The sequence below is a fragment of the Lethenteron reissneri genome, chromosome 15 (assembly GCF_015708825.2).
Source record: "Lethenteron reissneri isolate LAM-NWPU_2019-01 chromosome 15, ASM1570882v1, whole genome shotgun sequence".
NCBI classification, from domain to species: domain Eukaryota; kingdom Metazoa; phylum Chordata; class Hyperoartia; order Petromyzontiformes; family Petromyzontidae; genus Lethenteron; species Lethenteron reissneri.
In genome coordinates this window covers 6,247,487-6,260,566 of record NC_083793.1, presented here as the reverse complement: position 1 = coordinate 6,260,566, position 13,080 = coordinate 6,247,487, and the positions used below count along the sequence as shown (strand labels likewise).

Below are 13,080 nucleotides of genomic sequence, written 5' to 3'. Positions count from 1 at the left end.
TGTTTGATAATTTCTCATAAACTTCGCCACTGCTGGGCGTGTAATGAAAAAGTTGTCGAAAGAGGGTTTAATATTAATGTTGTGCAAATTTAAATTATGCCAGCGGCTATGTGGGCCAAGCCAGGAATTCAAGAGGTCCCATGCCAGATGGGAGAGAAGGCGCTAATTGAATGATGAATGTTTTTTTTCCATGCGATTCCCGCCGAATTACTCTGGCCCGTGCTCGGCACGAGCCGTTCGGCGTGACCTCCCCCCACAGCTCACATGACCTCCAGTTCTGAGCTCCGGCATCGCAGCCGCACGCAATTTAAGGTAAGCTTGCATCGGAGCGTGGAGGGGGGAGAATAACAATTAACAATAAATAGTGAAGGAAAAAAACGCTGTCCGCTCCAGAGTCATCAAAAGCACGTTTGTACATGACGGGCGAATAAAACAACGGCGCGCCGCGACAGCCGTCGGTCGGTAACGTTTGACGCGCCCGCGGCGTTATTAAATGAATCCTTCCAAACGCGCGGCTCGTGCGCGGAGGGTCGTAATTACGCTGCCGCCGCCACTGCTGCCGGAGCAGCAGCAGCAGCAGCAGCATCGCCCGCAGCTCCTTTAGAGAGGCGGGGGGGGGGCGCAATCCTGGCGACGAGCCGCCTTCACGCCGTCCCACGACCCTCATGCAACGGGGCTCCTTTATGAAACCCGTTTCTCATTCTGATGGCTTGATCGGAGCGGCTCCCCGAGCGGACCCCTCCACATCTCCCTCCACCGCACCCGCCGGCTGAAACGTAACGAGCAGCTTATCCGCGTGATTAGGGAGGAGTGAGCCACGCTTCCGTCCGAGGGAGCAAAGTTCAGGAGATCGAGGTGGCGAAAAGTGCAGCTGCGTGGCACGGGGGATGGGGGGAGGAGGTGGGTCAGGAGGTGTGGTGGTATAAAACTTGGCTGTAATTTGCCGCACTTCGCCGCAGAGTCGGAAGATTCAGGCCTCGTTTATTTTGCTGTCCCCCCACCCCCAAATTGTGGCTGTCTGAGTTATTGGGCTGTCAGTTGTATATTGATTGATGCTCTGCACCTCTTTAATGTGCAGGTAAATTATTCATGTGAATATCATTGTGTGCTTTTTGGTGCTAACGGCCGTTGTAATCAGAACAGATCTCTTATGAAACAACAGTTTAGTTGAACTACAGAGGGAATCGTAATTACACCAATTCATAATAGCACATGCCACGCGAGTTTGCACACTCCATTTAAAATGCACCACCGCAATAGCCCAACAGGAGCACGAAAGTAAAGCAAATCTATTTGATACATTCTAATTGCAGCAATCCACAATTAAGTCTAATTTGCAATTTAAATAAAATTAGCCTCACTTCATGTCATAAATTCTACTTCAATGTTTTTCTTGCATACCTGTTCTCGAATAATGTGTCACTGGAGCTACTTTTGGAATGGAGTGCTGTAATACAGTTGCACACGGCGCAGAGGACTGCACAGGCCATGTTTCGTCTTCAAGGGCGAGAGACACGTTTATATACAGATAACTTATCTTATACATAACAGTTCAACATCCATGCGTACATACAGCGTCTTATGCCAAGGTGCTTTACAGCAATTGTACAATTGTACGTAAGATGATAGTGGTCGAGATAAAAGTTGGTGGTGTACTTACGGTGACAGTTTAGGAGAACAGGCGGGAAAGGTTAAGGAGGGAATATGCAGCAGTCCTGAAAAATAGCCCTCGATCTCAGTGGGGCTGTTTGGCCAGGATGCTTTGAGTATTTCATAGAGAAGTCCTTGAAAAAAAAAATACCCCTGCAGATTTCCACAGCCATTGAGAGCGACCACGTCATTTGAGAACATTCCAGATCCCCCGGTTGCACAGGGATGTGGCAGTCAAACGGCCGAGTGGTCGGCGATTTGGCCACGGGGTAGGTTTACACATACGGCGGTTTGATTTCCGTAACCGCCGTCTGCGGTAAAGGTCAGAAGGACCTACGACGTCACCGATTACGGGAGTAGGACGTCGTGAACAACTGCTGTAGGTCAAATTCCAAATAACACCAAATTGTCTTCTTGGTTCTTTCGGTAAAGTCACGTAGAATGGAATAATAAATAAAATAAAACATAATAAAATAATTCTCACTCTGTCTCCTTGACAGACCTGTTCTCTACCTGAGGACGGCTACTTGCGTTGTGGCCGAAACGTCGTGAGAATTATTGTATTATGTTTTATTTTTATTATTTCCATTCTACGTGACTTTACCGAAAGAACCAAGAAGATGAATCCCTGCAGTCACGAAAGCTTTAAATCGAAACACCAAATTGATTATCAGACATGTTCTATCCACTGCTGCACGAAGGCCTCCCTACGCCGTTGTTATCCCACTACGTTTCTGTACCGCCACACTCCATCTTTTGCTCTTCGGGACAAAACTCTCCACGGTGGTGATCCGCTCAGGCGTCGTTCCCTGTCCGTTGGCGGAACCTCTCTCGAAATTCTGATCCACTGGCCACCGAACCTTCAAACAGCAGCGAGTCCTGCCCATCTCACTTAGCTTTCTTGACAGTCAACTTAAAGATTAACCGTAAAACGCGTTTACAGCCCTTTACCGATGCGCCGCTAGATGAAGGCCTCACCGAACTGTTGGTCACGGTTAGATTTTTTGGCCACGTTTCGCCGTGCTGATAAGTGTAGGTTTGTGAGAAAACGACCGGTTTCAAATATCACTCGCCACTGATGTTAGCCGTGTCCGGGAATTGAACTGGGGTTACCAGCTTCATATGGCAGCGTACAAACCTCTGTACCAACGTTGCCTGTTAGCAGTCAACACATGTCCCGTAAATTGTAACAATGTGCCGCATATACGTATAGAAACAATTAAATTTACGTGCTATGAAGATGCACCAATTTCCAAAACGTCACCTATTATATATTATTAGTTATTATAGACTTTTCCTTATAAGACAGTATTATAGACGAATTTGCGGAGTGTTTTTTTCCCTCCACGTATACCTGGTATGTGTTTACCTTCGAAAAGACATAATGAGTTTGAATGTGCCATCACGTGGAGTCAAAAGGGGCCGCCAATAAAATCAATAACGAATCTCACTGTAAAACAAATGAATCTCCCCAAAAGGACCCGTTCAGTCTACAGGCGGCAGGGGCAAGTGGGAAGCTCTCGGCAGCCGGCTAATGGTAACAAAGCACATCAGTGTCTCTCACGCACACACACACACACCCCCTGGCCCTGCTCACCTCTCATCTTGTGCCAGTTCACCGCATCCACCATGTGCATCTCTCTGCAAAGAAGGAGAGGAGAAAGAAAACACCTAAAGCAGCCAGTAATGTTGACAGTTTTCCCCGTAAGCGCTTTCAATAGAAGAGCCACCATGAGCTCCCGGCGGGCGAAACCGATTCCACCCATTCCGCTTGTTCGGCGCGCAGCTCAGATCGCCGCCATCTCATTTTTCACAGGCGCGATAAGAGTGCATGGATTGTATCGCCACCAACGATACTCACCTGCCGTGGTGGGTACCACGTGACGTGGATAATCAAGAAGTAAAAACAAGCTCCTCCGATTGGTTACTTAACGATTGGTTAAATCGTGCGTGTGACCATTACTTCTTTAAAAAGTACGCAGGTGACGTGTGAATGCTACACTGGGAATAATGGAGCGGACGAAACCGGACAAAGACAGAAACGTTGAGAAGCAGAAAAAACGAAATGGTACAAAGGGAACAAAAGAAAAGTGTTTCTTACGATGAACTGTGACCCCCACCCCCCCCCAAATCTAGATGTTTCATTACGTCGCTGGGGGAGATGATTTGTTACATGCCTAATGGATGAGTTTGCTTGTTAGCAGTAAATAGGTGAGGGCAAAGGTCTTGCATACAAGACATCCTGATTGAATTCAAAATCCCAAGTCCACCGCTATAAAAAGGCATTGAATCGCAATGGATTCTTACCGGCTTACAAATAAAGGTATCTTGTTAATTACATACATAAGTTCAGCACAAAGCATACATTCCTGCATCTCAACGAGGTGTGCCTTGTAAAATGTAAGGATTGTGAATGCACAACACAAATAACTAGCAATGCAAAGCTGACAGCTGCTGCATGCTGGTGGCTTTGTGTAGCATTCCAAGCCTTCATTTGTCGGCGATGCTGTAAAATGTCCATCACAGCAATTGAACACGCACTATCGCTCACAGCTGACAGCTATGATCTCCTTAGTTTCCCCCCCCCCCTGCTTACCTTCAATCTGTTTATAAAGCAATACTCCCAACGGAGGTCCCACGGTCTGCAGTTGTATTTTGTGATTTTATTATAAATGCAGCCTGCGGCCAGGTAACCTGAAATGCACCTCCCCCCGATCCTTGTGAGATCTCAACATCGTTGGCGGTTCTGCTGCATTGGCAGTGGTGCACAGGCACAAGAAATCAAAAGTCAACATGTTCATCAATAGCACTGCCTTGAAATGAAAACATCGATAATAGGTGGCGTGTCAGGTAATGGACCTTTCTCACAGCACAATCACAGCGTTTTATGTGCTCAGGAAAATGGGAAAAGCCCCCAAAAAATCACCTTTTTTTACGTTTCCTTTTAAGGCAGCGAGTCTTACTAATAAACGTGCTTTCTTTGAATCAGATCTCACAAGGCAAGCAGGTTCGAGCCTGGATGCTGTTTGAATGAGGTCACCACAAAGTGCGAATAAACCTGTGCAGTAGGCATTGGGGTCAGTAGAGAGCAGTGCAGCAAATTCCACTGTTCTGCACTCCCGCCGCCTTCACCTCCCCACGCCGACCAGCGCAGTGAAGCAGGGTCAAACAACACTCGTGGCCCCAGCAGGCTTGGAGGAGACCCTCATCCAGCAGCGGATTGACCAAATGGGCCGTACGTGCGCGTCATAATGCCTGATGCACACAAGAGCACTGCAGTGGTGTGTTTGTGACGGCACTCCTGTAACCCCAAAAACAGCCGCTCGCTCTCCAGTCGACCCACCAAATCACTCGCCCGTCACTCTCAAGCCTTGGCGAGTGTGATGCTCGCACCGGCACCGATGCCTGCGTCTCCGACGTGGATTCTCTAACGCGGGATTGACGCCGGCAATGAAGTCGGCGCACGAGCGGTTTGCCGAGCAGTTAACGCGATCGACTTTTGCCGCGACATGGCGGAATGTGTGCAGCACCGGTGCCTGCGCACGCTTCAATAGTGTCTGAAGGTCTCTTTTGATCGTAATAATAATAATATCAAATGGCTTACACGCTGATCACATCTCGCTCACACACACGCCCTGCATTCATTGATGTCGCTCCCCTACGGCCATTTTCCTTCATGGCTCTTTCATTCCTCGGCTTCCTTTCCGGTCTTGCCTTTTGTCCTTCAGTTGTGTGCTGCCCAAGCTCACGGGACTAAGTGAGATGTCTTCTCGTGGTGGAAATTCCACATTCCTAGAGTGAGGTTAAGGCTATCCATAGAACAATCGTTGTTGACTTTCCCCACAATGTGGTACTTATTTTATCGACCTTCGTTATGATGGGCTGAGCCAACCCCCAGCCCTCTGATTGCGAGCCGCTCGCTGTCATAATAATACTTTCATTTTACATAGCGTCACTCATGCCAACAGCATCCCACATCGCTCATGCCAACAGCATCCCACATCACTCATGCCAACAGCATCCCACATCGCTCATGCCAACAGCTCTACCGCTGAGCCACCTGTCCGGTTCGTATTTTCTGGGTTATTATGAGAAAATATATGTATTATATATCCCAGAAGCAGTGTTTTCAAAGGTTCCGTGACACTCGTTTTTCTACCTAGATAGATGCTACAATAACATGTATATGTTTATTTATTTCTTTAAAGCCTCTCAATAGATGTACATGGCAAGAAAATAAATTTGTCTGGCTGTCAGTCACAGCACTTTAGTCGTTTTCATTGCAGAGTTGAGCAAGGGATCAATCCGAGCAGCAGAAGCAAAGGACCTGTGTTATTGATGAGCGATGTATGAACAATAACCTTTGACCTGGATCAGAAAAAAACGTATGCCAAAAACTTCTCACCATGCTAATCCCCTGGGGTTTTAGAATAATGTTTGACAAGGCACCCATTAAAAGGGCGATGGAAACTGTACAGCACCGTACGTCTATACATCATTGATTTTACAGACGCACAATTATTTTTAATAATGCATGTAACACGATTGTTTTATTTCTCGGTGGATTCATTCTGTGGTCACCTTCAACGCTACAATGGTATAATTTCTCATCTATAATTTGGATACGATTTAGACTGGACCACATTAACGGTATTGTACGACGTAATAGCTCGCAGCGATACACAACTTAAATTATGCCAAAGATACAGCGTTGTCGAACATAAATAAATTATTTTGGCAAATATAGCTACTTACTTACCCAACCCATGACGGTTTGGTAAAACTGTTGCTTTATTGTAAATATTTGGGTTTTTATTTGTTTAAGGTTGGAAATAGTTTTGTAAAATAAAAAAAATAAAAATACTGTTAATATGTATGAGATAAAATTCATGGGCATTTTCAAGTTAAATAAAAACATATTTGTCAAATCCGGCCACTTCAATGTGCAATTTACTGCCACCACACTGCGATTTTGTAGGCAAACGTACACATATATTTGCAAGCCACAAAGCGCTTGCAGCCGGCGGGGTGAGATAAGATCGCAAGCCACCTGTCGTGAAAAACATGACACGTCATATTCTCTTGGATGGCGGGCAAGAATATATAATGGGGCGCGCGGACAGACACGGCTGTCCGACGCTCTTGACGGTCACACGACCGCTCAAGACGACGCCGCCGCTGCCGCCGCCGCGATGGCAAGCGCTTAGATTTATGACTCGGGCGCTCACCGAGCAGAAGGTTGCTCTGCCGGGATTGGGGACGTGAAATGGGTTGGGCAATAAAAGCTATGCTATGGGAACCAGCGTTTAAATTAACATGTCGTCGCGAATGCACTTCACTGGAAACAGCTAGGCTTGCAGGGCTGGCCGCATGAGTTCCGTCACATCGTAAAAAAACAAATCGACGCCGTTTTTTGTGCGATCACGGTCAAGTGTGATCTGCACGGCGACATCTTCATCAACGATGAATACATCCAACGCGTGTGGAATTATCAACCGCGATCTTCACATTTTTATTATTCTTTTTATCTGGCAAATAGAAGTTAACGCGCGCAAAAGGCACCGATACACCAAGTACGGTTGGCTACGTACGGGGCGAAAGAAGTTCAACGTACAGTAAACCCTTTTTAATTAGACACATATGGAGCTCTGGCCTTGCCGAATGATCCAATATTTAGAATTATGTACAATGGTGCTCCCCAGTGCCTCCTGCCCCAATAATTTTTTTCTTCCAAATTTGTTGTCAAAACTCACACACCATACGCATCATCAATTCTATCCAAGACTTTTGATTTGTCTCACAGACTAAGGGATTTATACTGCAGTCCCTTTCTATTGCTTCTTGATGGAGGTGGAGACGGCATGTCTGAGAGACCTGGCTTGCACAGAGTGCACAAACAAGGCAAAGTCCAAAGCAACATGTCTGCATTAACGCTCGCCTCACGCACACGCGCACAATTTCGGCATTCCCCACGTGCATGCCGAAATTGGACCATTCGGTACGGCAAATCGGCTCGTGACGAATCACTAATATACTGTATATATGACGACAGCGCAGCCGTGCCGAATTATCCGCAATTACGAATGGTCAAATACCAAAATAACAAGGTTTTACTGTACATACAAAGCAAACCATCTATGCTTGGGTACACAGCGAACCGACTAGGTCCCTCATCATGAATCCGAGGGAAGGGAGAAGATTTCCCATTTGCTTTGGCCACGTGCGATGCAGCTCAGCGCTGCTGTTTGAAATGCATTGGACACGTAGAAATGTTCCAGAGCACTGCATCTACCATAAGAACAAACGTCTAAATTTCGATTTAAAGCTTTCGTGACTGCAGGGATTCATCTTCTTGGTTCTTTCGGTAAAGTCACGTAGAAGGGAAATAATAAAATAATAAAAATAAAACATAATAAAATACAATTCTGAGAATTATTTCGGTAAAGTCACGTAGAAGGGAAATAATAAAATAATAAAAATAAAACAAAATAAAATACAATACTTAGAAGAACAAAAGTCTACTCTGTGTTCCGGGTTGAGCCCTGAATAACGATTCTCCGAACTCAAGGCAGGTGCACTCACTGCTAGTTATATCTTAGTTATAAGGCAGTTTCAAACATTAGGCTACCTCACAGTCAAAATTCATAATGTGAATAATACATACGGAGGTGTCATTTGAAAGGAAATCATCTGTAGTTTTAGAAAATACGGCATATACATGTATATGGAATAAGTCAACAGCTTTACACACACTCGAAACTTAATGCACCACTGCCATCTCAGCGCGTCTGAGTATTTCCCCACAATCAAGAGAGGTGGACAACTGATTTCTACGTGAATTAGTCTCGCTTGACAAGACGCCTAAGTAAAAAGGCCACTTTGCGATGATTCCAACAATGACCCCACACCTTTAAAGTGTCTGAAAGGTACGTGCCAAAAACCTCGCGACTGCCCGGTGTCATTCCAACTCATCAAATAGGAAGGCACCGACGCAACAATTTTGAGCTGTCGCGTCTCTATTCATTGCATAGGATCCGAGTGCAATTAGTTCGCCCGCCGGCATCACGGCTCCCACGTCGCTCTCAATTTGCACTCTGACAGCATCCGGTCTGCGAGCGGTTCGTGATACAAATAATAAAGCGCTGGCTTGGCAGGGGGACATGACATCGGGCAATCGGTCTGCCTTGACAGATGAGTTTAATCTTTGCGTGTGGCGGGCAGGAGAGAGCGAGTCCCAGTTCCGCTGCAATAAATACACTTTAGGGAGCAGGTGCTGGCCTCGTTTCAATGAGGTCACTTAGTCGGGCGGCACTCGTGAGGACACAATTATGCACCGCTGCTTCGCTCAGCTATCAAGACCGCCAGGTTCACACGGGAATCATTTATCACACCTGTAGCGTCTCCGAGCTCCTAATAATTGAGCATGGCTATCGTAAAAAAAAAAAAACCCAAAGTGAACTGTAAGCGCAACTGATTAAGTGAATTGTCAAAGTCACCTTTCAAACCTCAACCGATTCCTTTGAAGCACTGGAAAATAAGACACGGGGGGATTGCGGTTCAATAAGAAAATGTAAAATATTTCAGATTTCATGAAAACATTTTTTTTATAGTTAATTGATTGATAACCAGTACACACAACATCACGAAACACTTAACGGAAATGTTAGTTCATCCCTTATTCTCCCACGCTTACTGAACAACTCTGTGAGTTGTGCTCCGTTAACCGGCACTTGTGGATGCATCGGCGAAAAGATGAAACGGATGCGTTTCACAGTCTCTGGACAAGCGGATTCATTGGCTTAAGAGGAATGAAGGTCGTTGTAACAGACGGCGTCACCTTGCAGCCACTGTCAAGAGATTGGGGGGCTTTGACACGATCTGGCAGAGCGATCGCCCCAGCGCAAACCTGCGATAGAGCCACTGCTCCAGACTCCACTTAAACCTTCATTTGGCACTGAAATACAACGTTCGAGATATCCCCACGATGGCTGATCCCCCCCCCCCCCCCACATGTGTAAGTGTGTGCACATGTTGACCACAGCCAGGCATAATGGTGATGGATGCCGGAACATCGTAGGGTCGCTCCGAGCTCTGTTGCCGTGTTGCTAAGCGGTCACCGGGCGGATGGCAGCACATCCTATTGAAAGAAGAACCACGCACCCCCCGACACCCTGGCTACGCTCCAACGCTTCATTCACCGTCTGCTTCCTCGACGCCTCGCCCGGTCCCATTTTTGTTCAACGAGACGAGGCCAGGACCCACGGCCCACAGGACAATACGCAAGGCTAACACGCGAGACGCCCAACAATCGTAAGCATTGGTTGTTTGCCAAATGTGTCCCCCAGCTAAGTAACCCCCCCCCCCCCAACGCCTGCCATTCTCACACCAGTTAAGACTGAGCTACTCTCCCCTAGGAACCTTGTACCCCACTGCACTCGCATACTCCCCGCTCAACACCACCCCACACCTTCGCAAAACCGCAGAGCAGATGGTTTGTAACTAATTGTATTTTTCATCAATAAACATTAGAGCAGCCATGAAAATGCAGTTTGTTAAAGCCTCGTGGGAAATTAGTCCCTGTGTGCGCGAACTCTCGGGCTGACATATGGTTTTGCCCAATGGGGGAAAATGTTTCTTGCGAAAAGGAATAATTTTTAAAGTTTTGGTTTTTTTTGGTCTCACAGTCTCTCTCTCGTGATTGTATTTCCCGCTACCCACGTTTTACCGTCTTACTTGCACGTGGACCAGCTCGAGATCAGATTCAACTCCCCCGTCATGCATACTCTTAAAATTGTATTCATCTCTGACCTCCCTGCTCCAACACGTATAAATTCCGAAGGCCATAGCAACAACGATAAGTAATTCAAGGAACTGTACTCCCCGGACGCCATTGATACAAAGCACTGCACTCCCGTATCCGAAATTGGAAATGAACCAATTCATTAGGGCCGAAGGATGCATTAAACATCAGCCATCTTGTAAGGCACGTCACAGGAAGTGTGTCCTGATGCACCGAGTCGCACCATGTGCTCTCGGACGCACGCAGCGAATCGAGCGTGTGTAAACATCGATCGTTTATAATATGGGACCTTTCTTACCCGTATTAAAATAAGTTTCAAAGGCAATGCATATATTATGAGGGCATGTTTTTGTGTTGCATGTTCACCACAAGTACGTGTGGTTAATGCAGACTGGATTCCTTGAATAAGGATTCTGTTTGGTGTTTTAACAATCATGACACCTATTTTTATGCCAGAAAAGGAAAAACCTATTGTTATCAATCGTTTATGTTTGCCGTTTCATTTTTAAGCCGACTGATCAAACAAAACGGAACAGAGAAACAAATAGGAAACGACGCTGTGAAAACGATACAAATAAAAAAGATCAACCTCCGAATTAAAACGACACCCTCCAACCATAACCACTGCATCAAATTACATTTTAAATTCTTGCGGAAGATGCATTCACGTAATTGTTTTGTACACACAGGGTAAGTCCGAGGTATCTGTGACAGCCCCGTCGTGGGGGCCTGTCAGCCAGCACAGAGGACGGGGGGGGGGGGGGGGGTGCCTTCAGCCCAGAGGTCGCAAACGGGTTTTGATTCCTTACCCGTACCTGGCCGTACCAGGGTCGCAAACGGGTACTCGTACCCAGCCAGGTACGGGTACCCGGGTATCGGGTAGAGTACGGGTATCAGGTACCCGATTGCGACCTCTGCTTCAGCCACCCCAAGCGGCAAGCTCGAATCCATGCGCTCAGTACGCGTGGCTCAATTTCTAGACCGCAGAAAAAAAACCACCCTCCAGAGAGGGAGATGTCTCAAACGCCTCGGACATCCCGCGAGATCAGTGCACCATGACAGTGAATCTCCCTTACATCGCACCACAGGCCACCTCTTCCTCCTCCACCTACCTTTCCATCATCCATCACTGATCCGTGACGCTTTCTCCCTCTCTCTGTTCCCAAATACCCCAACCGAGAATGGAAAGGACAAAAAAATTAACCCGTAAAAACAAAGTTTTTCACTATAAATCCTTTATATGCGTGGCAGCTAGAGTCCTCTCGTCCTCTGGCTTGAGATGGCTGCCACCTATGGGTCAGATGATTGCCTGCCACCATTAAGCAATTGGTAATTAAATAGAAAAAAAAATTCCTAAAAAGTGTAAAATTTTGGAAAAAAATTTTCACGAAAATAAATTGTCACGCACAACGAGTCTGTGCGCAAAATGTCAGCTCGATTGGATCACGGAAAGTGGGTTAAAAAACGATTGAAAGATTTGCACGGTCGTAAGCGCGCAAGCAAGCAAGTGAACTTAATGTAAAGGATTTTAAAAAACAAGAGAATCCCCCATCTCTTCACGGAACGAGCTGTGTGCGAATCATTTGTTGGTCACAGGATAGTGTCCGCTTGCGTATCACTTAATTAGGAAGTAAGCACTGTGGCGGACGGGCTGGGAGCTCTCTGCTGCGAGCAGGACAATTTCACGATAATGGCTGCGTAATCCCAACAGCGTAGTGCATGCCTGGAAGAATAAAACCGGGTGATGATGGCACCCGCCTGTAATCCACTACTGTGAAGTTAGCGTGGGTGGGCGATCGCACAGATCTTGTGAAAATCCTTTCCCGTGAGCATCGAGGTGCCATATCCCAGCTTGCCAGGAGAATGCGGTGCAGCAAAACGTGGACTAATATCGTCCGTTCCTTCTGTATGGGATAGTGTTGATAGTGTTCTCCGCGTGCTCCAGCTTCCTCCCATATGTAAAAAACCTATTAATGGGCTGAAAACAGCTTCATACATAGAGGGCCGCAGAGCTTGGGCAATTGTTGGCACCGGCACACCGCATGGCTGGCTTCCAGCCTGTCTGTGGTTCCTCGTGCCTCAGAGTCATTCTGTCGAAGAGCCAGCGAATACTGTGTTGCATATTGCAAGTTGAAATTACGATTAAATGAGATAAATTATTTGCGTTCAAGACAATGAACGTTCTGTTCAAATATAAAACCTACTTAAATGTATGACTGTGTCACTGATTGGAAATTAACCAAGTGCAGCACATGCAAAGGCTGCTGAACATGGAAATATATATTTACGAAATAATATGAAAGCATTGTACAGTCTGATAATTATTTTTTTACCCTTTTATCTGGCAACAAAACTGACACCTTTTTTACAAGGAGTCATGTTTGCATTGCCCACAATACCTGCCATTTGGAATGCAAATAAAAAACACAACTCTGATAATGTATGCACTGTCCTTGAAATTGATTGGTCCACACCCGAGACAGCTTTTCTTAGAGCCTAGTCTCACATGGTGTTGGACCAGATGACGCCAAAAGGCGGTTCCAATGGTGGCATTGTACAGTCCTTTGCCAATCCACTGCAGGATAAAGGCCTCCCCATGCTGTATCAGTCCTGGAGGTTGTCTGTCCATA

The 13,080-nt window shown here is 46.4% G+C and overlaps 1 protein-coding gene across 2 annotated transcripts in view; it reads right to left on the bottom strand.

Moving 5' to 3' along the window:
• PORCN (porcupine O-acyltransferase) overlaps positions 1-13,080 on the bottom strand; it is a 113,623-nt gene that overhangs the window by 43,655 nt on the left and 56,888 nt on the right. For both annotated transcript variants that reach the window (XM_061551907.1, XM_061551908.1), the window contains exon 4: positions 3,248-3,291. In XM_061551907.1, the coding sequence (XP_061407891.1) occupies positions 3,248-3,291 (44 nt within the window). The remainder of the gene's footprint in view (positions 1-3,247; positions 3,292-13,080) is intronic.